This window comes from Pezoporus occidentalis, unplaced genomic scaffold (genome assembly GCF_034315485.1).
Source record: "Pezoporus occidentalis ecotype Australia unplaced genomic scaffold, CSIRO_AGI_Poc_V1 ctg166, whole genome shotgun sequence".
Classification (NCBI taxonomy): Eukaryota; Metazoa; Chordata; class Aves; order Psittaciformes; family Psittacidae; genus Pezoporus; species Pezoporus occidentalis.
In genome coordinates, this window is record NW_026913488.1 from 2,898,930 (window position 1) to 2,924,701 (window position 25,772).

The 25,772-nt window shown below is 39.4% G+C and overlaps 1 protein-coding gene across 4 annotated transcripts in view; it reads right to left on the bottom strand.

Annotated features, from left to right (window-relative positions):
* Positions 1 to 1,827: 1,827 nt before the first annotated feature.
* Positions 1,828 to 25,772, bottom strand: part of EPG5 (ectopic P-granules 5 autophagy tethering factor) — a 78,544-nt gene continuing 54,599 nt past the window's right edge. For all 4 annotated transcript variants that reach the window (XM_062613408.1, XM_062613407.1, XM_062613410.1 and 1 more), the window contains 19 exons: positions 24,867 to 25,038; positions 23,726 to 23,888; positions 22,860 to 23,002; positions 21,128 to 21,284; positions 19,964 to 20,158; positions 18,667 to 18,880; positions 17,668 to 17,828; positions 17,343 to 17,550; positions 16,588 to 16,663; positions 15,628 to 15,731; positions 14,984 to 15,159; positions 14,127 to 14,312; positions 11,254 to 11,463; positions 10,974 to 11,118; positions 9,185 to 9,427; positions 8,186 to 8,405; positions 6,509 to 6,724; positions 5,427 to 5,541; positions 1,828 to 4,048 (listed from right to left, as the gene is read on the bottom strand). In XM_062613408.1, the coding sequence (XP_062469392.1) occupies positions 3,866 to 4,048; positions 5,427 to 5,541; positions 6,509 to 6,724; positions 8,186 to 8,405; positions 9,185 to 9,427; positions 10,974 to 11,118; positions 11,254 to 11,463; positions 14,127 to 14,312; positions 14,984 to 15,159; positions 15,628 to 15,731; positions 16,588 to 16,663; positions 17,343 to 17,550; positions 17,668 to 17,828; positions 18,667 to 18,880; positions 19,964 to 20,158; positions 21,128 to 21,284; positions 22,860 to 23,002; positions 23,726 to 23,888; positions 24,867 to 25,038 (3,287 nt within the window). In that variant the 3' untranslated portion in view covers positions 1,828 to 3,865. The remainder of the gene's footprint in view (positions 4,049 to 5,426; positions 5,542 to 6,508; positions 6,725 to 8,185; positions 8,406 to 9,184; positions 9,428 to 10,973; positions 11,119 to 11,253; positions 11,464 to 14,126; positions 14,313 to 14,983; positions 15,160 to 15,627; positions 15,732 to 16,587; positions 16,664 to 17,342; positions 17,551 to 17,667; positions 17,829 to 18,666; positions 18,881 to 19,963; positions 20,159 to 21,127; positions 21,285 to 22,859; positions 23,003 to 23,725; positions 23,889 to 24,866; positions 25,039 to 25,772) is intronic.

Genomic DNA, 25,772 nt, shown 5'->3' on the forward strand with positions numbered 1-25,772 from the left:
GGTTTCCAGTACTGTCCTTATCTGGCATCTAATAAATGTGTTCCAGTTCATCCCCCTTTTCCCCCTAGTTCACACACAGCCAGCGTTTGGGAGGATTTGGCCATTGCTCTGTTGAGCAGCTTCCAGAGTCAGTGGTAGCAGCTTCCATCCCCACACCACCACAGCCCCAGTGGGATGCTGTGGAGTCACCCTGCATAGGAGTATGTCTCATACATCTTGCTGTTCAGCTTCTGGTTTTCCACTCCACTGCCTTAAATTAATGCCACATTCAGCTGTTAGGTCCATTTCCCCATTTGTCCTCAATTTTCTTAACACTTAAGCCGCAGTCCACAGGCAACAATTCATCCCAATGCAACATCTGCTGTGCGAGACAAAAGAGATATTCATTCCCCAACTAAACTGTACCAATTATCCAAAAGGCACGCTTTAAGCTGACATTCCAATTTCATCTCCTTTCACTGCAATCTACAGTGCTAAAATCAACACAAAACTGTTCTCCTTCTGAGACTACCTGGTTATATTTATGATGTGAACAAGACCTGATGTGAACAAAACCTTGCAGTTTAGGGCAGAAGGGAGGGTGTGAAGTACTGAGAACATTAAAATCTTTCCAGTAAGACAAGAAGAAACAAGTCATCAATCTTTTGGGCACCGCTATTATTTAGGGAGAATAAAACCCTAGGATCTGGTGTTCATATTTGCAACAGAGAACTGCCAGTGGATCTGTTTCTTAATAAAACTGCTCCCCTGTACTCGAGGAAAGCATAGGTTCAGACTTCTTCCACTACCATGGTCACTAAGAAGCCAGAAGACTGGTTTGGTGTGACACATACAGCAAAAGCAGCAGCTCACGGGGAATTCTCCAGAATTCTTGGTGCTCACCATAGTATTATTGAGAGTACTTTAGCCATGATAAACAAATAATTTTCATCAGAATTATTTGATTAAGAAATGGTAAAAAAAAGGCAACAGTATATTTTCTATTACTTTTCATAGACTCACAGACTGGTTTGTGTTGGAAGGGACCTTAAAGCTCAACCAGTTCCAAGCCACTGCCACAGGCAGGGACACCTTCCATTATAGCAGATTCCTCTAAGCCTCATCCAACATGGCCTTGAACACTGCCAGAGATGGCGCAGACACAGCTTCTCTGGGCACCCTGTGCCAGCACCTCAGCACCCTCACAGGGAAGAGCTTCTGCCTAAGAGCTCATCTCAATCTCCTCTCTGGCAGGTTGAAGCCATTCCCCCTTGTCCTGTCTCTACAGGCCCTTGTCCAAACCCTCTCTTTTTAAGCACCAAGTTATTCAGGGAGATGTTACAACAAAAAAATGCACATGATGGTGGTGTCAGCAGTGTTTGCAGACAGCAGCAACATCTTGCTTCAGCCCTTCTCACCAGCAAAGCCTTCAGCAAAACTGCTGTAGCACCAGCACTGGAAGCAGAGTTTTCTCCCACTTCCCTTCACACATTCAGCTTTTGCCTCATTTGGGATAAATACCAAATTCCAGCCTGGGTCAGTTGTGAGTGCTGAAAGAACAGAACCAGTGCCTAGCCCTACAATCACATTACTACAGAGGTTTGAGGGATTTTGCCAGGACAGAGCAGCAGTATTTCTGCCATCACATAAAAGAAATTTCTCCTGGTCTCTTGGCACAAAATCAGGCTGTTGTGTCACACACATCAACTCCAGAATGTCAAAGAGAATAGTCTCCAGACCTTCATCTACTGAGCTGGCATTCCCCATCATACTTCCCTCTCAAAGAACAATTATTACCTAACTTGAATTGTTCCAGCAGGTTGAAAATATCATAGTGCTTGTCACAAATTTCTTGACTTTTCATTTTTATTTTGTATAGTCTTTGCAGATATAGCATATTATAAATCCAACATTTGTAAAAACTCAACAGCCGAAACAACATCTCATTTGCAAAGTGCATGTCAAACATATATATTTCTGACTTTTTCACATTTTTTATGCAACTGATCTGTAACATTAAATCTAATAAAACCAGTGATTTTAAGTCTCTGGGGAGGGGGTGAGAAAGCAGCAGAATGTATTCTTCCAGACATGAATTTTCCAAGAGTCTGTTAAAAACCATGCTGCGTTGCTATCTGGTTAATATACAGAGGGATGTACATATGTATATATATGTATAGGCTCACAGATAGAGCAAAGAACTCTAAGACCACATTAAGATAAAGGTGATTCAATGACCCAGCTGGCACAGTTGTCAGAATCTGTCAAGACAAAAAAAAAGGTGTTTTCTTTTCCAAGAACACCAGAACCACAGCAACACTTCAAAGCATCATTGACCAGACAGTAGGTAGCACAATTCCTTCCCCTAGCGACCAGAACTAACGTTTTAACCATGTGTACCATGTTAGAAACATGTACCAACATGATACATGTACCAAGTACCATATGTAACCATGTCATAAACATAAAGGCACAATTAATGGAGGAACAGAAGAGGCAGTCAGCGTTCCTTCGCAGAGGTGTATGGATTGGGACTGCAGGATCATGGGTCACCTCAAACAGATCAGTAATGAAAGGGACAACTGACAAGCAACTGGGGACACTCACCTTCTGCATTCCTTGAACAGAAGTGCATCTTATGATCAGACAAGGCAACAAAACCAGCCATTATTCAGCTGAAACAGCAGATTTACAGACTCATGGTTCATGCTTTGGCAACAGAATTTGAAACAAGTGATCACCAACTTCAATACAAGAAAAATACCTTTTCACAGTGTCTTCTAAAGTTCTGCCAGAACATAAACTTACATGGTGGGTGTCCACCTTCTAAATCAGTATTTCCTAAACAACCAGACTTTCAGAATTAAGTAATCCTATCTAGCAAGAACATAACTGAATGATCCCCTGCCAGACACTGGAGATCCAGAAGATGCGTCTCAGCATTTAAATCCCCTGATTTGAGAAGAACTTGGGTAGAAGTTACCTGCATTTAATCAAGTAATATATATATGCGTATTCACTAGTATTTAGAAAATAGGAAACCCCAAAGTTCTTTTTCTAGCTTGTATTTACAGAAGTGGAAGAAGATTGTAAGCATGCCTTCCAACTACAGACTTCTGTGGGACAGCAAGAAAAAAAAGTCAAAATTTAAAATACTATTTTTTCCAAATACAGAGATTTCACAAGTCTCCAGACATACTCACATAAGATTAAGTCAGACTGGTTAAGAAAGTCAAAACCTCTTTCATACACAATACTCCACTCACTTTGAACTGGCCTGAGTGATGGCATGGTGGAAAATAAAAAGCACGAAGCAAAAACTTAAGATGCCACAGGATAAGGCTTGCTGGCTAATGATTTGTACACCTGTCCTCACGTATTCTCCTGCATCATATACAGGAAGATATTCAAGTGTTTTCAGTCAACAAAATCTAAGCAATTCTACATGCCAACAAATCAAAAGAAAGAAAACATTGAAAATGTGAAAACTTGCCAGTGCCAGTTCCCATTCACATTTCTGGCTTGACTAAAAGTGGAAGGTAAAAATTACTTGCGCAATAACAACATTCTATGTAAACCAGAATAATTAACATTGGATGATGGGACAAGAAGTCACAGCGTTAAGCTGAGCCAGGGAAGGTTTAGACTGGATATTTGGGAAAATTCCTTCACAGAGAGGACAATCAGCCATTGGAAGAGGCTTCCCAGGGCAGTGGGAAGTGCCCTGGGAACCATCCTTGGAAGTGTTCACAAACCGTGCAGATGTGGTCATGTGGTTTAATGGTAGCCTTGGCAGTCCTGGGGTAATGGCTGGACTTGATCTTCAAGGTCACTTCCAACCCAGCTGATTCCATGACTCTATGATGATTCTGTGAGCTCAGTGCTGCTACCGTATGCTATCCAAATAATGCACTTCTGGATACAGAGTGTTAATAAGGAGAGACAGAAGATTATTGCAATCTCGAAAGCAATGTTCTGGATGCTTGATGAACAGAGAAGCCTGGGAGAGCTGCTCTTGATAATCCATATATTGTTTGTTTGAGGCCATAGATCCAAGAACACTCAGTGCCTACAGATACAAGGGAAAATTCTGTCAGCTGTGAGTACTTTGGTCCACAAGCCAGTTTGTAAGCCACCATATGCACAATTCTACTAAAAGATCCTTATGTGCCAGAGAACCCAGAGTATTCATAACACAACATTTGTAAAATACAATCACATAGCAGTGTTTCAAATCAACTCGCTTTTTTTCAAGCTGTTCACTCCCTGAAATCAACATAACTGTTCAATCAGGGCTTGTTAGGAACTATTACTTGTCAAATATTACTAAACATACTTTATTACTAAATATATTACTATTATTACTGGATATATTACTAATATACTATTATTACTAAATATATAGTATTAAATATACTGTCAAATATTTACTTCATGAACTCAAAGACACAGTTTTAAGGAAATTGCGTTAAAGTACAAACTGCAACACACTTAACTATTTGCTTCTTCTGAATATCTTACTTTCATGAAAGTATTGTTTTGCTCCATTAATAATATTTCAGAGACAATGCCAAATTAGAAATTGTATGTAAAAGGCTATGCTGGCAGTACGACTCAGGGGAAACACTGGAAAATATGTCTGGACAAGGTTCATAAATTTCTGAGAGAAGAGAAACAAGTTGTACCAAGTATGTTACTTTGATTTGGTTTCTAATCAACTCCCCCTTCCTCTTCTCATGCACTTAGCGATACAACAACATGGTGAGAGCACATGCTAAAAAAATAATGTTTATTTGTCACAGGGCTTTTAAGCCCTGATCTCATATAAACAAATGTTAGTGTGAACGTAGCTCTGCTTTATCACTCAAAAGCAGTGCAATCACAGCAGCATTGTTTTTTCCTGTTTGCTTTAAATTCCTTCCATGTACTATGCTCCAAATGTTCTCTTTACAGACACAATAAATTCACCTGCATCTTTACAGCATGTAAGACTAGAAAATGATGTCTTCATATTAATACACAAGGCTGTATAAACAGTTTTACCTAGTATCACTTTAGCTTAAGGCTCAGACACACTGTCCTGCTATCAGAGTTCAGCAAACTCACATCATCACCTGGTCTATGCTGCAGCTGGCCTCATCTCTAGCAAATTCCAAGATGATGTTTTGATGTATGGCAAAAGAACACACAAGAAGTTCGTGATAGACCCCTTTCCCTGAGACAATAAATGGAAGCCACAACCTGTTTCTGAAATTCAGAATTTACAGCCAGGAGAAAAGCAGTAGCAAAGAAAGACTGAGGGCATTCAGTGTCGAACAAAATTAACAAGCTGAGAGCATGATTTAGCTTGAAGGAATGCTTGTAGTGACTCTTACAAGCTTTAACCAGCAAGCTGAGCAAGGACACAAAGAAGGCATGTCAATAAGCCAGCAACTCGCACACACTACCTGCTGGGCCTTCAGCGACAGCTTTGGCTCTGACCCCGCTTTCAGGCGGACTTGACCCTCCGCAGGAATCTGCACCAGGAGGAAGGCTGACAAACTGCGGGCAACCACCCTAAACCTTGTATAGTGAAAGGACAGAGAGAGAAGGTGGTATCAAATTTGCAAGTCCTCCAACAGCAGATAAACTGAAGTTCTATCCCATGAGGTATCTCTACGAGAAACATAGTAATGGCTTTAGAGAACTTTTTTCTAAATGCATTAGAAATAAATGCATCACTTTAATATATACATGATAGGATATCATACATATTAGAGGACAATAAAATACCATACATACAAAATATTACATCTGTTCCAAGACTAACTAGAGCCCTCAGGTCACATCCAAAATACTTCTTCACTTCTCAGCCTCTGAAACATTCTTATCACCCAAAACAAAGAGTTAACAAGACTAAGATTTCAGAGCAATTTCAACAGGATTGCATCCCAGAAGGTTTTTATAAGCACAGTGTTATGTTTAGGTACTGTGTTGAACTGATGTTCCACAAACATTTTAAGTATTTTTTGTAGCATTCTTTCCAAGGTGAACTTGATTTTAATACCTAATAACCAAACTTGGTGTCTCTCTTTAGAAAGCAAAGTGAGTAACAGACAAGCACATAATTCTTTGAGTTTCTCTTAAGACTTCAAACACCTCCAGGGTAAGATGGAAAAGGCAATGTGCATGTGATCATATAAAATTCTTGTGAGGACAACTCAAATTATCTTCTACAGATGAGGTGGAAGTATCTTCCTCTAATAAACAGTCTCTCTATAAACTTTAATGAGATGGACATTAAGCCAGAATCACAAATCACTGCATATTCCTTCCGTTTCCACTGCAAACTTTACAGAAGTTCATATTCACTTCCTAACAAGTTTAAAACACGTGTACATTTTTTTCTGCGATGGGCCCAAACAACCTTACAGATTTGGGCACGCCATGCATTCAGAACATCTTTTGACATTGTGCTGTGCAGTCTGGATCCAGGCTGCAGCTTTTTAACATGATGACTCAAATCAATTAATTTACCTTCAGCCCTTACCTGGGTGACAAAGGAGATCTCCTGCCTAGCCCGATAGCACCAAGTATTCCGGAAGTCACTCTCTCTTCAGCCAGCTGACTCTGCCTGCCCTGGATTGACAGCAGTGTCTGAATGACAGATTCAATCAGAACAGTGTCATCCTGCTCCATCTGAATCAAGGATAGCTGCATGGCTTTATGCCACCAAAGAAACAACTTTGCCTCTTCCTTTGCTGAGCTTTAGGTAAGATTTAAAGAATAAAATAAAACAAAATATGAATAAAAAAGCCAGATGCATTGGTTAAGAAGTCTGCAACTCTCCCCATTATGCTCATGAAGAGCCCAGATGCTTAATTAATGACAGCTAATCTTACTATATGAAAATAGCATAACTATACTATTACCAGATACTACACTGCTGTGACTGCTGTTGTTACAGATGTGAAGCACACATCAGCTACCAGGTTTTAAGGGTTCATAAAAGGACAAAGAACAATGCTTCCTTTAAAGTTTTACAATTGAGAATAAATTATATTGCAGCCATAAGTGGATTTAAACTTGTATAAAAGGAATGAAGCTGTATCTCTACCCTTTTTTATTTACTTACCAATAAAACACTTTAGAAAACACTAGCTATTGTTTCCACAACAATTTAGACTTTTGATATGATCATATAGAAAAGGAAACACTGAAGATTTTTGTTAAGCAAAGCACAAAGTGAAGCTCCCCCATGATATTTTTATTCTTTCCAAAACAGTTTGCAGTTTAAGTTGACTAGCTCAGATTTTCCGCATAAAGCACCGGCACGAGTTTCCTGCATCAGACTATCCTCACATTACTCCACCCAGTCATTTCCCACTCCAGGCACTCTCAGCTTTGATGTTTAGAGCAAGGTTTAATTTGCTGTGTACAGTGGCTTTGCTGTATCCTTCACACTTTGGCAACCAAATTACTATGGTACCTACAACAGTGAAGGGATTCTTTGAATTTCAAGAAATAGTGGGAACATATATTTTCCCAAAGTATTCCTTCACAGCAAATATTAATATTAGCAACATTAATATGGAAAAATATTCACCAAATTCTGGCAATTTGAGGAGCAACTTAGATATAGCTGTTACATACTTTAAGTACAAGGTATTATTATTTAAACCCCAAAGGTATTCATCCGTCCCCCGCCAGAACTCTTTTCTAGCAAGCTGTTTTACAGGTCCCTAACTCTGGGCACCCCACCAGATCCACTGTGTTCAGACACGGTTCAGTTCTGCTGTACAGTCCCCATATTAAGCAGTTCTGACCACGAGGTCTCTCAGGGACAAACTGAGTATTTAGCACATAACACAACCCACCTAGTGGACATTCTGGGAAGTGAAACCCACAGTGATTTGAGGGTTTGCTTAAAGTCATTTTAATTCAGCACAAATTCAGGCTGCCATTGAAATCAAGTTTCTCTGACTGAAAACTGACTCAAACTGCACCAGAAGTGTTCAAGTTAAATTCCTTCTCCTGTTTAACAACAACTATTAGTGCTGGCACTGAGATTGGACAGACTCCATAAGAGTAGATACAGAAGAACTTGCCATTTCATTCAGCAGCATGATAAACATAACCTAATTAACCTGGCTACCTAATTTTACTGCCTATACAACGACAACCTAATTAGAAGTCAAAGCATATTCAGAAGCCTTGAGTTTTCTACCTTGGGTACACTTGTTCCAGCCATTTGCTGATGGTGAGCAGGATCTTCATTTCATTTGTAAGAGTCTGGTCAGTGTTTAAGCATTGCAGCAGGTAGACATATAGGGTCAAGTAGCTTCCTAAAGACAGACACTCCTGCAAGAATTCTTCCATGGTTAGCTCAGGAACTTGGAGGGAGGCAAGTATAGGGCCCCAGCCTAAATCCTGGTAGTGAGGAGAATCTGTAAATAAAAGAATGGAACAAAGAGTATGTGAGAAAGCAGCACTTATTTCACTGTATTCCTGTAACACAGAATTTGGGCTGGTTTAGCTATTTTCCAGGTAACCAGCTTGCCATGGTAGTCTGATGGAGACAAAAAAAACCCCTCCACTATCATATGGCACCTCCTTGAGGCCAAGGCAAGATACTTTGCCAGCATTTAGTCAGGATTAAATTCAGGAATTTTAACAATGGAATTTTAAATCTTTCCTTCAGGTGTACTGAAATCTGATCACACAGAATGTGGAAGACACCAAAATGTGGTTCCACAAGGATTATATAAGCAGGAAGGGAGGGGGGAATCACATCAAAAAACCCCTCAGAATTTTACCAATCAAGATTGGTTTCTTCTTAAATTAGCCTATATAACACTAGAGGAGGGGAAAAATACTTGTTTTGTTCTCTTAGGATGATTCCTTTTAAAAAGTCTTCCCCTTTAGCTGGAAAAATGGCAACCATTACACAGAGCAAATCGGTTTTCACAAAGACAGGTATGGTTCTTAAGAAAACACAATTAGAGCAGTTGCAAAACTCGAACCACAATGGCTTAACTTCTCTCTATCTAGCCTTGGGAGCCATCAGATACAAAGAAAGTGGCTTTGATTACGGAAACCAGATTAAAACCCAGTTCCAGTGCTACATAGAGTGAAGCTGTAAGTATTCCAGATGATTAGTATTCAATGGGCATCCATGACTAATCAAATGTTTTGAGACAAGCAGCAGTAGAAGACAGGCTCCTACCTTCACTGAAGTAAGCAGCGATACAGGCTTCTGTCGTCTCTGCCATGTGCCTCACAGAGGCCAGGCTCTGACACGCTGCTGTAAGGAGGGGCATCGCCAGCAACCCATGCACTTTGCTGTCAACCCACTTTCGCAAGCTCCCTCGTAGAGACTCAGCAGTTGTCACTCTAGAATTGTTCATCATCATCAGTGTTTCTGTGAAGAGGCTGCTGAGGGCCATGTGACGCATTTGCAGGTCCATATCTGAAAGCCAAGATAGTTTCAGAAAGATATTATGGGACTGAACACTGGGATTAGCAGGAAACCCTGAGAAGCGTGAGGGGATTGTAACATTTCAGGGCTCATGTCTGTTATATCTTAAATTGAATAATCTAAAATCTTGTTTGTTTCACTCTAAGGTGTGCTTTAAACTGTGATTTTATACCAGAGTATGTATTGGAGACTGTAAACATGCTTTATCATTCAATTTATTTGCACTGTAATCTTGGTAAAAGACCTTACGTGAAAGATGGGCTCCAGTTTACTCTGCTGTGCATCCTTATCAGGTGCCTCTCTGTTTAATGAACAATGTACTACCTCGGAAAGGGAAGAGACTGCAAGGAATGGGGGTCTTACTGCCGTTTTGTAAATGCAGGCAGGGAATTGAGGTGTTTAATGAGCAAGAGGCTTTTCCCAGCACCTACAGAAAGTGTTCAGTGGAAAAGCTGAATTTGGGTTCCAGTGTCTATGTACTGAAATGGTTCTCCTGGTCTCAAGGAAGTGCTCCAGAGCCTCTTCCAAAAAACTTCTGCCGGCCTCCTTCATGCCTCACAGAGAAGCTAAATCTTACATATACCGCTGCTTTTGTGCCATTAAACCAGTGACCCTGCTGCACTCCACAGTCTGGCTGAGCAAGACAGAGCATTCTCTCAGCCTTTAAACACATACAAGCGTGCATAGCGGTTCATGAAACAGATCTGCACCTCTTACACTAGAGCTCCTGTTTCATCCAGAACATCTTGGCTACAAGAAGCATCAGCAGCAACAGGCAAGCCTTCACTTCTCTTGAAGTCAAAGAATTTTACTGACTATGAGGGTATCCTACAGAGCTTCTCTAAGTAGCAATACAAGCAGTGAAAGAGACAGTTCTCATTCTCACAGACTTTCAGACACTTCCTGTTCACTCTTGCTAGCACAGCTATATGAGTAAAGGACAGGAAGAGACACGACTCCTGACTTGCTGTGTAGTACAGCAAGGCAGCAGATTTCACCTGAAGTTTTGGTTTGATAGAGGAAGCTCAGGCTGGTATTAGTAATAGAAATGAGAAAGATACAAATGCTGTAAGTGTGGACACACCATACTATTAGCATACATCAGTATCATTCCCCTACTTCCAACAGTCAGTTTTCCAAATTGCACACCAGGTTGGAACTCTTTTCTAGAATCCCATCCCTGAAGGACAATGAGAGTAATTGTGTCATCCTTCCTTTTAATTTAATAAAGATGCAAACAAAATTTTAAAAAATATAAAAAAAATAGAGAACAGAAAATAGAATCCACTGAGCTCCTGTATATTGTTTCTAGTTTTGGTTCTGTCACTTTTAACAGCTCTACAGGCTAACATTCATATTTTTGTGTTGTGCTAATATACCACCTATATATACATCAAGGCAACATACCCTGCTGCGCAAAAAGAAGACATTAGAGTAATGTAAGTAACTACACAGTCACAGACGTCCAACAAGCCATGAAGTAGAATAAGGGATCTTGACAGCTTTAAAGTAGTTTGCCACTTCTTTTAACACAAACCTGGAGGATTAAAGATGACAATGTCATCTAGCAACTTGGACATTTCTTGTTCCAGAACTGCAAGCGTAATCTTTCCACTTTGTTCTAAGGTGCTGAGAAACTGAACCACCTGGCGAATGTATGCTCGGCACTTCAGGGTTGCATCCTGTTAATCGAAATTTAAATAAATCAGGAAAAAAAGATCATGCCTAGAATTCTTTCCACACTCTGTAATATACAAAAGCAGAACACGCAAATGACAAGAAGAGCTCAGAGACACTGCAAATCCAGTTCAACTTACAAGGTGGACATGACTGTCTGAAGATGCACCAAAGCCTGCTGAGATTTTCAGGAGCTTCACAATCAGTTCAGCTGCAGCATCCTTAGCAAGGATAACAGAGGGAGGGTAGTGACTGTTGCAGTAGCTGATGATACTTTGGTAAGATGAAATTCCCACAAGCTGCCAAGGAAGGGAGCTGGTCTGTCCAAGAAGATTTATGAGTGGTGATTCCTGAAGATTTAAAGACATTAGTCTAAGTTTGACCTTCTTCAGTGTTTGAAATTAACGTTCACAGTACTCAATACCGGAAGGAAGCCCAGACTCCAAAATTTGAAGGAGATGGAGCAGAAAACCCATAGAAAGAGATAACCACTGGGAGTCTAGCTCCTTATGCAAGCAGAAAACCAGCCCACACATGTCACTTCTAGCATCACTTAACAGTACCCAGGATGCTGCAGCAGCTCTAATCAGGCTCAAAAGTCAGTGAGAGACATTAAAATTTAACATGTAAAGAGCTAGAAAGAAACAAAGACCTACAACATAAAGTCACTTCAGCAGAGGTTTAAAAAAGGATTAAAATTAATTTTAAAAAACCTAAGTTCACAGTTGAACCAGGGACAGAAGCCATGTCCTTCAATTTTCCTCAGTGAAACACCTTCCAACCTGAGGTCCTCCTCAAGTGCTCATTTTAATAAATACCACCCTGAACTGTACAGCAGCCTACAGCGTCCACAACTCACACTGGCAGTGCAAGTACACAGCAGTCTGTAAGAGGCAGAGAGTATAGCTTCCTTTATCATCATCCTCTTCTCATGGGCTCATACACATCTGCAACATAAAAGGGCCACCCTAGACACTGAGAAACACCAGATTTCTGCATGTTATATAATGAACAAATACTGGAATTGTGCTGACACACAACCTAGAGATTGTAACAATCCAGAGCTAACCCAAATTAGACTACATCAACAAGAATGTGACTCTGGTACATCAAGTACTTCTCAAGTTGCTCATGAACTGGAACACAGGGCTGAGAAAGTTTGAGGCTTAGGTCAAGGTGTCACAGGAGCCTCCTGGGAGGTAAAAGACAAGTGATGGGCTGTGTCAGTTTAACACACTGCTGGAGGCTAGGAGGGAATTCCTTAGGCTGACTCACACAATGTACAAACAGGTATCTTTTGAAGCTTTAGAAGCTTCTGATTAGCAAATACTTTCAGGTCAAAGTATGTGAACTCTGGTAATTTTCCTGAACTGGAATACAATGTTGATCAAAGGCTGATGGTGGCATCTTGACGCAGCATCTTGTAATGCCTCAGAGGAAATAGACAATGGAAGACACTACAATTAGAGGAAAACTGGCAAATGTAAAATGGCCTTCTTGAAGATTACCCAGCCCCTTTGCAAGAGTCCTCCAAAAGCAATGGACTGAGGCTGTGACAGATTTACCCATACAGAGCTCTTAGCAAAACCGGGTTTGGAAAGCACATCCTAACACCCAATGCTTCTCCTTCCTATTCCAGTAATTCAGAAATACAGGGGTGAATTCAGAATTACTGGGGAAACAGGAAAAGCCCTCAGAAATCAGAAATTATCAAATCCCCCTTCAGAGCAAGGGAACAAGAAAACTCAACCTACAGATGAAGTAATTTGTCCCCAGTAACTCAGGAGCAAGCAGTGCCAAGCTTCTTAAAAGATGTATCTGGTCTTCAAGGTGTTGTTACATCATTGTTACTTGTCATCACATCATATGAAGTTAGAAGGGGAGCATTTTAAAGTAAAATATAAATGTTTGTAAAAGCACTTCCGTTAAGGACTGAACAATTACAGAAAACATGTTCAAGCAGACAAATATTTTCTTTTTAGACAGCAATGAAAAAAAAAAACTACACCCAGATGAAGTGCTACTCCTAACCTCACAGGGACTAATCCCATTGCTGAGTTGCGCTTAACACAAGAAACTGGAAGTACTTGTAGTACAGTACTGGAAGACCAGCGCTGAAGATCAGGTTGGAAAACACCACAAACATGCACACAGTAAGGCACAGAGCCAGGTGTAAGCTTTTCATAAGTGGGTGATTCCTTACCATCCCTCTATGCATTCATGTTTGCCATTCAGAAAAAGCAAGGCACAGTGGAGATTTACATGACTGGCTATGACAGAATAAATGTGACTCAGTGATCCTCCCAATTCTTCCCACAGGCACAACCACCAGTCAAAGCTGCTCCTGCACTCATGTCAGCAGACTACCTGAATCAAACCAGGCAGACCTATATACAGGTGTACATAACACATACATATATATATGCACATGTATTATATGTGCATACATAAATTTTTGTTAATACTGCTTCTACTTTGCACGTGCTTATAAGTAACGCTCTTCAAAACTAGGAAAGAGAAAAGGAAACACGTATTTTAACTGAAGACTGGATTAAGAAAACTATATGATGGAGCATCCCAGACTTAAAAATGGAAGGTAAAACAACTGCACAGTAGCTTTGTTTAATAAGAATGATTTTTTAAAAAACTAATGAAACTAACATACTTATTTGTTCTTTCCAAAGCCTATAGAGTAATTTTGTAACTCCAGGAAGCTGTTTGTTATTTATTTCCTTACTCTTTACACCACTACTGGAGCACCAACAGAAGCTTTTTGAAATGAACAGCAGCTCTTGTTCTTTTCCACATAAGTTATACAAAATGCTTTACACAAGGAATTAGTCTTGGCCATCTCTGGAAGATGGAAATACCCCCATCTCTGGGGTATTTCACCTATGCAAAAACCCCTTCTGAATTAGCAGTTCTGCAAGTGAGGCACAACCTTACTTGCCCTTGATAGCAAAGGGTTATTATTCTTCTGAGACAGGCAGGTATGAACCTTTCCAAAAATTACCTCTTTGCCTGTAAGTTGTTCCTCCTTTGCCAGCAGGACCATCATATACAGCAAACAGACAATCATGCTGTGAGTCTGAGGATGAGGGTTGGGATTCCAGGCATCAGAGAGGACACTGACCCAGTTTATTTCACATAACACATAACCCAAGAATAGGAAACAACTCTTGGGGCTGCCTCTTTCAATCTAGGAAGGAGAAATGAAAAAAGGCATCTAAAAACCAAAGTAAGATATAAATACTTTCCTATTTTTCAGTAGCCACAGCAGCATTTTAGGTCAGCAAAGGAGAAGATAGATACACTTCTCCATCATTTTACCCCTCACCAGAAGAGTTGCACATGTAACTAAGGCTCTCAAATAACCAATATAGAACACCAAGCTACTGCAAGCCAGAAAGAATTAATTTATTACAAACTCTTAGCTGTAATAAAGCCTGTTTAGAACTGCATGAAGAACTTATCCCAAACAGATAAGTAGTAAATCCTGGAGCATTTCCACACCCATCTGCAGTTTTACATTGTCTCAGGCAACTTGGAAGTGAGAAAAATACGACAACAGTAATATATGTTACTAAATACATATTAAATATAACCCAAGCTATTCTATGATTCTATAATATGTAATGAGTCATTCAGATAGAGCAATGTCAGATTACAAAGACTGCCAGCTTTACAGCTCCACACAACTTTGTCTAACACTCAGTAGCATTCCTTTACAAAAATCAATGACAAAATGAGCAGCTGTGAATGCTACAAACTTTAAAAACTTACTTGCTAGAAGAACTGTCTTCAGCTCTCCAGTTGTCTTCAATGGCAACACTGGCTATGAACTTAATTTAACAGATACTGTGTACTCACTTTAAAGAACTCTTCCATAAGCATATGGTCTGGATGCATTTCCTTCCATGGAAGCTTTCTGAACTCAGTATGGAAAGTATAGAGAATAAACTCTGGCATTTTGGGGGCTGTGCAGCATTCACAGTAATGCATTAGATGTAACCAAAGAGCCCCATGGTGGCTTGGCAACAACTTATCTAGATTCAAAGACAACAGCTCAATTAACAACAGAAAAAAAATCAGGGAAAGCTTGATTACAAAGTCCAATTTTGAAGACAAAAAACCATAAATGGAAGTTACAGTAAAATTTACAGAAAATAAAAAATGCACATTAAGCTTTTAGATTTATTTTTTTTCTCCAAATCAACAACCAGGGAAGCTTATGATTTCATGCCCTTCCTCAGGAAGGACATCAGAAGTTGCAGGACAACAATTCAAAGTTCTAAAAAATTCCTTCCATGTAGAGCTTTATTGCTTTTATGTTGTATTTGTGTTTATAAAAGGACGAAATAAAGAAATGCTCCTGGTACCACTGCAGTGACCAGCCTGGCTAAAAGTTCGTAACAGATAAAATCACCTCACATCCCACATCTAAAACAAAAGTCTTTTTTGGCCTGATAGGACAGAAAGTGCCACTACATTAAAACAGTGTAGACTTCACCCACCTTTAAAGCTCTCATGCAACAGCTTGATGCAATCTGTAAACAAACAGACCATGGTGGATACTACAGGAGTGTCACTCTCCAACCAAGGGTAGCAAGGCTGGTTACTTAAAGAAGTAGAAGAAAAGCAACATAAATTTAGAGCTGAGTTATCAGATCATAAACACTTAAGCAATTTAAATATTCAAATATCCTAAAGCACAGTAAATCAATATGGCACAGGCACCAGCAGTTCTCTCGAACTCAACTCTTTCGGACTGTTCACTTCTTCCTGAGAAAAAGTACATACTGTAATGTCACACTGATGATCCATGATACCACTGAGTAAGCAGTGATTACCTGTCTGACTTTTGTAATTGAATTAAAGAGCAAAACACCAGAATTTCTGAATGACAGCATACACCACCTGCAGTCAGCCTTCTAAGTGCTGAAGATGTGCTCACAACTCAAAAAGCTTTTGGTTTTGGAAGTAAAATTTAAATGTATAATATTACAAATAATTATTCATGTGAAGACACAGATACACAAGACAGTAGATTATCATAGGACTGATTTAGCCTGAAGTTTCTCTACATACCACTTTGGATTGCATATGTTTGTCTTTCTCTGTTTTGTGTTAAACTAAGGTATTATAGATATTATGAAAACTAAAAAAAAGAATCTAAAAAATCAAGTTTCAGTGTTTTCAGAGCTGACTGCATTCATATTTTCTCCTAAGCAAGCTCTGGTCAGGAAACAGAAATATTTCACAAATCTAAAATTATTACTCAATTTAAGCCTTGGAAAATTAGACTTAATTAATTAGTTCTGTAATTACTTAGGATATGGCACAGGTAACAGCTACTTAAATAGAAAGTCACAATACAGTCATAAACTAAAAAAATCCCAGGCAACAATGAAAACCATTCTTACAGGCCTAAAGTCATTACTTCAGCAAAAATTCATTTAAAAGGCAATATATACCTTCCATCTTCCTTATCCAAGACCAGTATCCACGGTTTAAAGAGTCCAGCAATGACTGAATACAGGGACTGCAATGCTAGAAGAAAACAAAACAAAGAAGTTGCCTTCTGTATTTTTTTTTCCTTCAAATTAGCAACAGTGAACATACTCTACATTTCCAAACTTGAATACAATGTCCTTTACTTACTGTAACATTTAATCACTTCTTCCTGGTCAAATAAAAATGTAAAATACAATATTTAAATACATATATAAAAATATATAAAATATTACTAATTACATTAGCAATGTTGTTTTAACAACAATCACAAGCATTTCACATTGCTTAGATGTTTTAATATCACTTTAACGCATCTGAGGTTGTGAAGGTAATGACGATTCAGACGTTAAACCTGTATATACTAAAATAAAAGGTATTTTGGTAATTTCCCTTAAACCAAAAGCACACCATGATGAAATTCATTAGTAACTCATTTCCAAATCTCTGCTCAGTGCAAAAGATTGTGTTTTTCTTTGAAGGAAATATGATCCCTTCACAAAATAACTAAACAAGCTTCCTCCATGTAAAGATAAAGCAGAAAGTCTCATACGGACATGAAGTAGCATAGAACATTCACTGTCTGTATGTTAATGTTTTCATCATTGTACAAACGCAGAGCAAGAAAATTTTACTGTATATTTCAATGGCCTTTAACAGAGAAAATCACAGAAACTGAATGCCTGTTCTTAAGTAATTTGCTTTAAAGACATATTACCTGCTAGAATTCTGTTACTGCCAACAGGCTCTTGTGATAAATCGGCAACTTCCATGTCAGTAAGTCGTTTAATAAGATACTCCAGAAATTTATTCAGTTCAGCCACATAAGGACTCCACTTTGAAAACAGGCCAAAAGTCCTGAAGTCTGTCGAAGCCAGTCGGAGTTTGTAGAAAGATGTGGAAAGCCATTCTATTGTCTCTCTAACCTGGAAAGAAGGAAACTATTCATCAGGTGCAGAAAGACTGCACAGCAGTGCTATTTGTCACTGGCAGGCATCTGTTACAGCTGAAAAACATAATAAACCAAGCAAAGAGGCACACACCTGTTCTGCAGAGAGGAGAATTTTTGCTGCATCCTGCAATATAGGATTTTCAGTAGAGTCATTTTTCTTGAAGCTTGCCTGCTCAGGCACTGGTGAACCACAACCCAAAGCTTTAAGTGATGCTTTCCAACAGTCAGGGCTTAGAAGCTGCTCTGATGAGCCTTCGGAGGAAGAGAAGGAAATGCATTTGTGATAATCAGGAAAAGGGCGTTAGCCCCTTTCCCAATACAAGTCAGAAAAGGCTGAAATCAGACCTCCCTACTACATAAAAAAATAAATACAAATAAGTACAGCATGAGTTTGAAATTCCAAAGTTTAAAGGTGCAAAGTATCTCTATTTCCCAAACATAAGCAATTTAACCTTCCCTTTTGGCAACTACATGCTGTCTTAAGAGAGTTTCCCAGGCACTTAGTACTTCCCCGGCTACAATCACATATTAAGAGACAGCTGCTGCATCAGCACATAGTTTGACAGAAAGGAAGTACTTTTGTTCTTATTTTAGAGGCACATCAGATTGTAAGTAGCATCAATGTCAACCAGCATGTTTTCAGCAGATTTAAGTATCAGTTCCAGGTCCCTGTAATTCCAGTTCTCAGTCTGACATTGAAGGGTGCTCAAGAACAAGGATTCTGCATTACAGATTGTGGCATAACTGTAATTAATAAGGGCTTCCATTAATAGAAACTTCTCCTCCATCCTTATTCTGTAATATGGTGTCCTGGATTCAGCAGTAGCAGTCATTTTTCCGTGACATATGGGTTGAAAATCTGTTGTCACCGATGTGTGTACTTGGTCTGCAGAAGAGTGTTTCCTTCTAGTAGAACTAAAAGATATCTAATAAAAACATACCACATAGTACACCCATAGAAGTGCATATAAAAACTTAGTTTCAATCATTCCACATTTACTGCTATTTAACTCTACTACACACAGTTCGTCTTTTTAAGCCAGAAGAGTTCAGTACAAAAGGCTATGTACGCATCGACTCAGATACTCACTTTGCACGAACAATCTTAAGAAATCACTATAGTGATCAGGGAACTGATATTGGAGGAGGTTAGTCCAATGCTTGCAAAAGATATTAAATGGCATCAGAATATCTTCGTCGGGTTCAAGGCCACATGCATTCAGAGCCAAGTGAATAGACTCCAGAAGCTTAGTACGTTCAGACAGAGGTGGTTTAGCAATGTTTAACCATTGCGTAAGGTCAAACTAGAACAGAGGACAGAACACATTTGTAAGTAGAAGTTTTAACAGCCACAACATCTTTAGGAGAAGGGAGAATTATCAGGGAAAAAAAATATTCTGAAGTTTTTCTATATTTAAGAAAAAAAACAAACTAATCTGCACCTCATTAACCCCAACTCAAAACCAAGGTAACGTTCTCCAAAGGTTATGATTTAGCATGTTGCAGAAGTCCCAGAATTTATGAAACAAGCCTGGGCAGGAATTTTCTGATTTATAAAGATGTGTATCAATTTCCATGCTTCAGTACCACTACCAAGCAAACACTTACAAGCATTAGACTGAGTTACTCTCTGTGATTCATAAATTTTCAGGTGGAGGCACAAAGTTTTATAGCTTTTAGACCATCTGCTTAGATCTAGGTTAGCAGGGACAATGCTGATCACTGCCACTAAGAACAGCTCAGAGCTGTGGCCAAAACAGACTGCCTGCTAGTCACAGCAGCCAAACCCTGCTTCTCCGTCTGTCTAATGAAGAGAACCAGTGACATCAAAGCCTAACAGGAATTTCTCCAATGACACTACAGGTAGGCAGTATCCTGCAGCCCTGAAAGAAGAGATGTTCAAATCATTTGCTTATGTTTTAAGACAGGCAGGAAGGATACGGGTGTCAAGCAGAGATGGAAATTTCAGACACTGTTTCAAAGTGTTCCTAAGATAAAAATAAAAAAATATTTTGGCAAGATACCTGGGATTCAGTGGCTATCTTAATGAATGTCACTGAAGAGATACCAGACAGAAGAAGCTATTGAGAGTCTGCTTTAATTTCAAGAGTACAAGTGCACTGAAGATTAACTCCTAGGAAGCACATACTATCTGGGCTAGGAAAGAGTAGCTTTAGCTTCCTATTTGCTTTCACTTCCACTCCCTCTTGAGCTTAAATAAAACATATACCATTCAGGGTGAGCAATATCAAATTACAGAACCTGTCACTGTTATTGTAAAGTACTGCATTTGCACTCTTTGGTCCTTAGCCTAGTCACCATCTTTAGGGAAAGAACACCCACAAAAGCAACCCACAAAGCAGATGCAGCATACACGAGTACTTTACCTTTGTCAGCAGCATGAAGACAACATCACTGTTATCCTCACTCAGAAAGGCCACAACTTTTTCATATAAAGCCACAAATTCACTGGGAGAGGCAACAGGAGTGAAGTAAGGGGAAAGCAGAGTACAGAGCCTCCGGTTCTGCAGGATCGTCTGGAGGAGACGTTTACACTCTGACTTGGTCCCACTGATGAACACCTGATGAAATTGGGAATAGTGAGAAAAGTACCTTAGTATGAATCTATTGGAGCACACACCTCTTGGAACTGTTTGTAGAGGCAAGCACAGTTCTGGTCTTTTTTAAAAAGAAAGATTTTCTCAAAAAACGACAGACTGTATGAGATCATCACTAACTAAACACTGCTGTTCTACAAGATATCATGTAAAATAAACATGCTTCCCTAGCACACTGAAGAACAGCACTTGTGACCACACGTTGTCTAAAATTACCTAGAAATACAATTTTTTTCATGGAATAGCTTAAGAAAATGAATCCAAGTTTCAGCAGCCCTGCCTAACACTAGGAAAAATTTAAGCAGAACTAGGGCTGTGAAGAGCTTTTCATCACTTCAGCTGCTAGAGGCACTTAAGGACAGCTGCTTGTGGGAAAAAAACGTGTATTTTGAGATGAAAATAAATACTTGGACCCAAAGCAGAGGCTAATGCTTTTTGTCAGAGCACCACGTGATGTGTTCCCCACAAATAACACTATCACCACCACCAAGAACTTACGTTCTCTACCAAACTTTTGGCTAACTCCCTACACAAAGAATACTGCAAGTCTGTGCGAGAGATGTCTAGGTTGACAAGATACTTATCAGCTAGAAAGTTATTGGTAACAGCAAAATATATGCCAAAACCACTGTTATGCACTGGAGGTACCCAAACATTAGCTACCTGCCCAAAAATTCAGCCTATCATAGCATTTAGCTAACACAGATAGCATTTATTAGCACTAAGCAGGCATCTCAGAGGAACAGCTTTTATTTTGCTTATATGTAAGCTTAAACTCTCCTAAAGACTCTGTATATTATACAAATGGTTGAAAGCAAAACTGAATGGAAGCATAGAAGTTAATTTTCAGACTTCTGAATGTTTTAGACCCCTAACATCAGCAGGCAATTGGAATAAGCATTAGACATCCAAAAATCAGGAGAATAAACTCACTTGGCCTAGAATCTCAATGCAGGATGTAAAGAACTGCCTTGTGGGAGGACTGCGTTGAGTTTCATCACACACATATTCCACTAACGTAAAAAACAAACTAATTCCAACTTTCTTGATTGCAGGCATAGGCTGCACCTTGTAGATATTTATTAAGGCCCTGACAGGATTTAAAAAAAAAAAAAAAAGCACAGATTAAATTTAGATATGGCAAACAATCTGTAAAAATAAAGAAAGGTTTCTTGCCAGTGTATAACCTTGAGATAGGTATTTCTGGCTTACATGATAATCAGGCACGGGTTCACAGAATCACAGCATGGTTGAGGTTGGGAGGGACCTCTGGAAGACATCTGGACCAACCCCCTTGCTGAAGCAAGGCCACCTACAGCTAGTTGCCCAGAACTATGTCCAGATGGCTTCTGAGTATCGCCCAGGATGGATACTTCATGTACCTGCGCAGCCTGTGTCATCCCTCACAGTAAAAAAGTGTTTCCTGATGTTCAAAGGGAACCTCTTGCATCTTAGTTTGTGCCCACTGCCTCTTATCCTGTCACTGGGCAACCCTGGAAAGAGCCTAGTTCCATCTTCATTGCATCCACTCTTCAGGTGTTTCTATATACGTTGATGAGAACCCCCTGAGCCTTCTCATATCAAGGCTGAACAGCCGCTGTTGAGGTCAATTAATTTTGCTACCTCCAAACCTCAGAAAGTCTTCATAACTAGTCAGAAAGTGATCATCAAAAGGTTTTTCACAGCATAGTTCCAAGACACTATTTTTCCCTTAAATCATGGGTTCCTAATGTTTTTAGGCCACCTCTATTACATCTGTACCGCAAGAAAATTTACCTCGCTTTACTTAACAAGGTCTGTGGAAGAATTAAAACAGAAACAATTTATTGACAAATAAATGTTTTTTTTGAGCTCAAACCCCATCTTCACTGAGTCTTAATTAAAACATTTGAAGAAATGCAATTCCACAGATGTAAATGTGAAGAACTAGCTCATCCACAGAATTTTTCAGATTAATGAGCAAGAATGAATATACACAAACAGCAACAAAACATTTTCACTTGTACTGTGACTACACTCTGTGGGAACACAACTGCTCTAAAAGAACCCCAGTCCAGAAGCTGGAGAGCAATGGTGTTGCAAAACTGGACCCCTGGGATGAACTCTGAAAGGTCTTCAAGAGGAAGAGCGCTTTGGATTAATCCATTTGTTCACCACTCTCCAACAAAAGTGGTATTACATAGCTCTCTTCCACTGCAGTTTTGTTTCATATATTGAAAAACTACTTCAAATCACAACTCTCTATTAAAGAACTGAACTGTAACAGGAAAAAAATACAGAGAGAGATATTAAAAACATGTAGTTTAGCCCACAGCTGAGACAGCTGTGGTACAAATTTGCCACTTCCTAAAGTTTAACATATCATCCCTGTCATCACTCAGTGTGCTTTCAGGCTATTCTAATACACAGTAATACAGTACAATAAAGAGAAGTAGAAAACAATACTGTATGCCTTTCTGAGGCTGAATGACCTTCTAATAATAAGTGTTATTTCTTTAGGTGTCTGCATTACAAACACACAGGCCTCAGCATTCCAGCTCGATTGCTGACCCAAGCTGATAACCATTATGAAAAATACACAAACAGGTTTCACATTTTTGAACTCTAACACACAGAAAAAGAAATACAAAACATCACTACCTAAACCAGTGTCTGAACAACCTACGTTATAAAATTTTCCACATGTACTGCTGCTTCCACAACACCCAGAGAAGGCGGCTTCTTGGCTTCTGCCAGCAGTTGTCTCACTTCTTTACGCAAAGCATGAAGCTGCTGGCTCACTGCTTCATTTTTATACTTCCCTTCAAACTAAATGACAAAAAAACACATGTTCATTTCACAATATTTATGTTTTTTTTATAACTCTTTGATGTTGCACCTACTTGTGACAATGAAGCAAAGCCCAGTAAAAGAACTCTGAATACAGATGTCTTCCCCTGCCCCCTTGCCCTGAGAGCTCTGATCAAGTACGCATCCTTGGTCATGCTCCTGTTTAGTTATCACACACTAATGTAATTCATGGCTTTTTAATCCACAGGGACTGAAACATAAAGAGGATCAAGAAATTCATGTATCAAGCAACATGGGAGTATTTCTGTAAACATTTTCATGCTTCTATTCGTATCACAGAATCACAGACTGGTCTGGGTTAGAAGAGACCTTAAAGCTCACCCAGTTCCAACCTCCTGCCATGGGGCAGGGACATCTTCCACTAGACCAGGTTCCTCAAAGTCCCATCCAATCCAGCCTTGAACACTTCTAGGGATGGGGCATCAGTGAGCATATTCCCACATTCACTCATTGGAAAACACTTCAGAATGGATGCTATAAGCAAAACGAACTTTATGCAACAACTTTCAGCTGCTGATCTGCATCTCCATTTGAGCATCACACACAAAGTTATTTCAGGTAACTATTATGCATGCATGGCTTTATTTAGTCAACTGCTACCATTCTTGTAATCATTCAGCCAATTCCCTTTAATTATCCATGTCCAACAGCCCCAAACCAGAAGTGAAGACATGTCTGTACCTGGATGGTTAGGAGAGCTGCTCCCTGACAGCCTTTATTTGAAGTTCCCCGGCACTCCAAATGAAGGGTAATCTGCTCTTCCCGATTGACATACAGCTTAGGTACTGTATCCAGTATTTCACTATTAAGAGCAACATGCTGAGATTCCCACAGAGCTGCAGTTCTGAAAAGCATTTATTAATAAAGTTACCAAAATATTCACTGAAAACAGTAATGCTTAGAATTAATAAGACATAAGACTTCAATCCAATGTGCTATACAAAGACTCATGACACTTTCCTAGAAAGTAAGATCATTAGATGAAATTGAGTTAAAAATTCAAAGCAATAGCACTTCAAAGAAAGAAAGAAATAGGTTCATAAGAACAAAACTGCTCAAGTCTGCATGAGTCCCTTTTAATTATTCTATATGGTAATCTGGAAAAAAATTAAATAGATCACCCTCTATACGAAATTGGCATTTTCCACCAGACAAAAAAAGCTGGACTGTGGGATTATTCAATCAACAACAACAACAAAAAAAAACAAACAATGACAAGAAAACAAACAAACAAAAAAGCAAAGCTACCTAGAAGTGGTGCTGGAACTGATTGGACACATTCTCTTTTAGGCTTAGCACATTTTATGTTGGTTTACAATATTGTTACTAAATTATATTGTTATTGGACAAGAAAAGCTATAGACTCATCAAATGCGTTTAAAAATAATTCAGATGGATTCGCCCAGAAAGAATACTAAAAACAAGTCTCCTTCACTCACAAAGCTAATAATCCCAGAATTTCACTTTGGGGGACTCCAGTGATTCATACTGCAGATACTACATTACTGCAAATGGGTCAATTAACTAATTGTCAACAAATTCAGGCTAAAGGGAAGCTTTATTTTAAGAAGTATGCCAAATGAGAACAGAAACTGTGGAAGATGTCAGCTGATGTAATCTCAGTCAGTAGGTAAGACTTGAGTAGTCTTATCTTTGACAAAGGAGTGGAACAACAACATGACAGCCAAGAAGAAAGGAAAAAAGGGAAGCAGAAGTTAAGTAGTGACAGTCTTGTGCCAACACAAAAGAGGCTGCTGTAAAGGGCACCTGAAGATACCATTAGGTATGCTAGTGAGGCAGAAAGGAAACAGCTGTATCTTACTTGGCATGTCGCTGCAAGATGTTAAGGTCCACGCGCATGAGCTGAATTGCTTCTTTCTGACTTACTAGACTGGCAGAGGAAATAACTGGCACAGGAGCTTTCATCATCTGGAGCAGAAGAGGGGGCTTGGGAGTATCAAACTTCTTCAAATTACTTATTATTCTCTCTTTAGCTAAAGAAGAAAGCAAGAGCAAGTTTTGTCAGTAAGAAAACTTCAGGAAAAACTGAATAAAAATATTTGTTTTGCATGGACCACTTTTAGCAGCAGACAAATACTGCTCAGGAGTCTCCCCTTTAAAAAGAAAATTAAAAAAAAAACAAACAAACCCTTAGCTAATCTCCATATTTTGGTCAGCAAAGTTTATATCAAGCAGCTAATTTTCAAGACCAGCTGCACCATACAGGCATTAGGATCTGTCCTGCATTCAGCAGGTGCAGTCATTTTTCTCCATCTTAGTAGTTGGTGCAGTGCTGTGTTTTTGATTTTCAACCTGGGAACAACGTTGATAACACCAATGTTCTTAGTTGTTGCTCAGTGATGATTACTCCGATCAAGGACTTTGTCAGTTTCATGCTCTGCCAGGGAGGAGGGGAAGCTGGGAGGAAGCAGAGGCAGGACACCTGACCCAAACTAACGAAAGGAGTATTCCATACCACAGCACATTATGCCCAGTATAGATACTGGAGGGAGTTACACAGAAGGGCTAGACTGCTGCTCAGGCTGGGCTGGGTATCAGTCAGAGGGTGCTGAATGGTTGTATTCTCTTCCCCTGTTATTTCCCTTATCATTATTATTACTGGTGGTAGCAGTAGTAGTTTTGTGTTATACCTTAGTTACTGGACTGTTCTCATCTCAGCCCATGGGAGTTACATCCAGGAGCTGGGGAGGAAGAAAGTGGGGGAGTG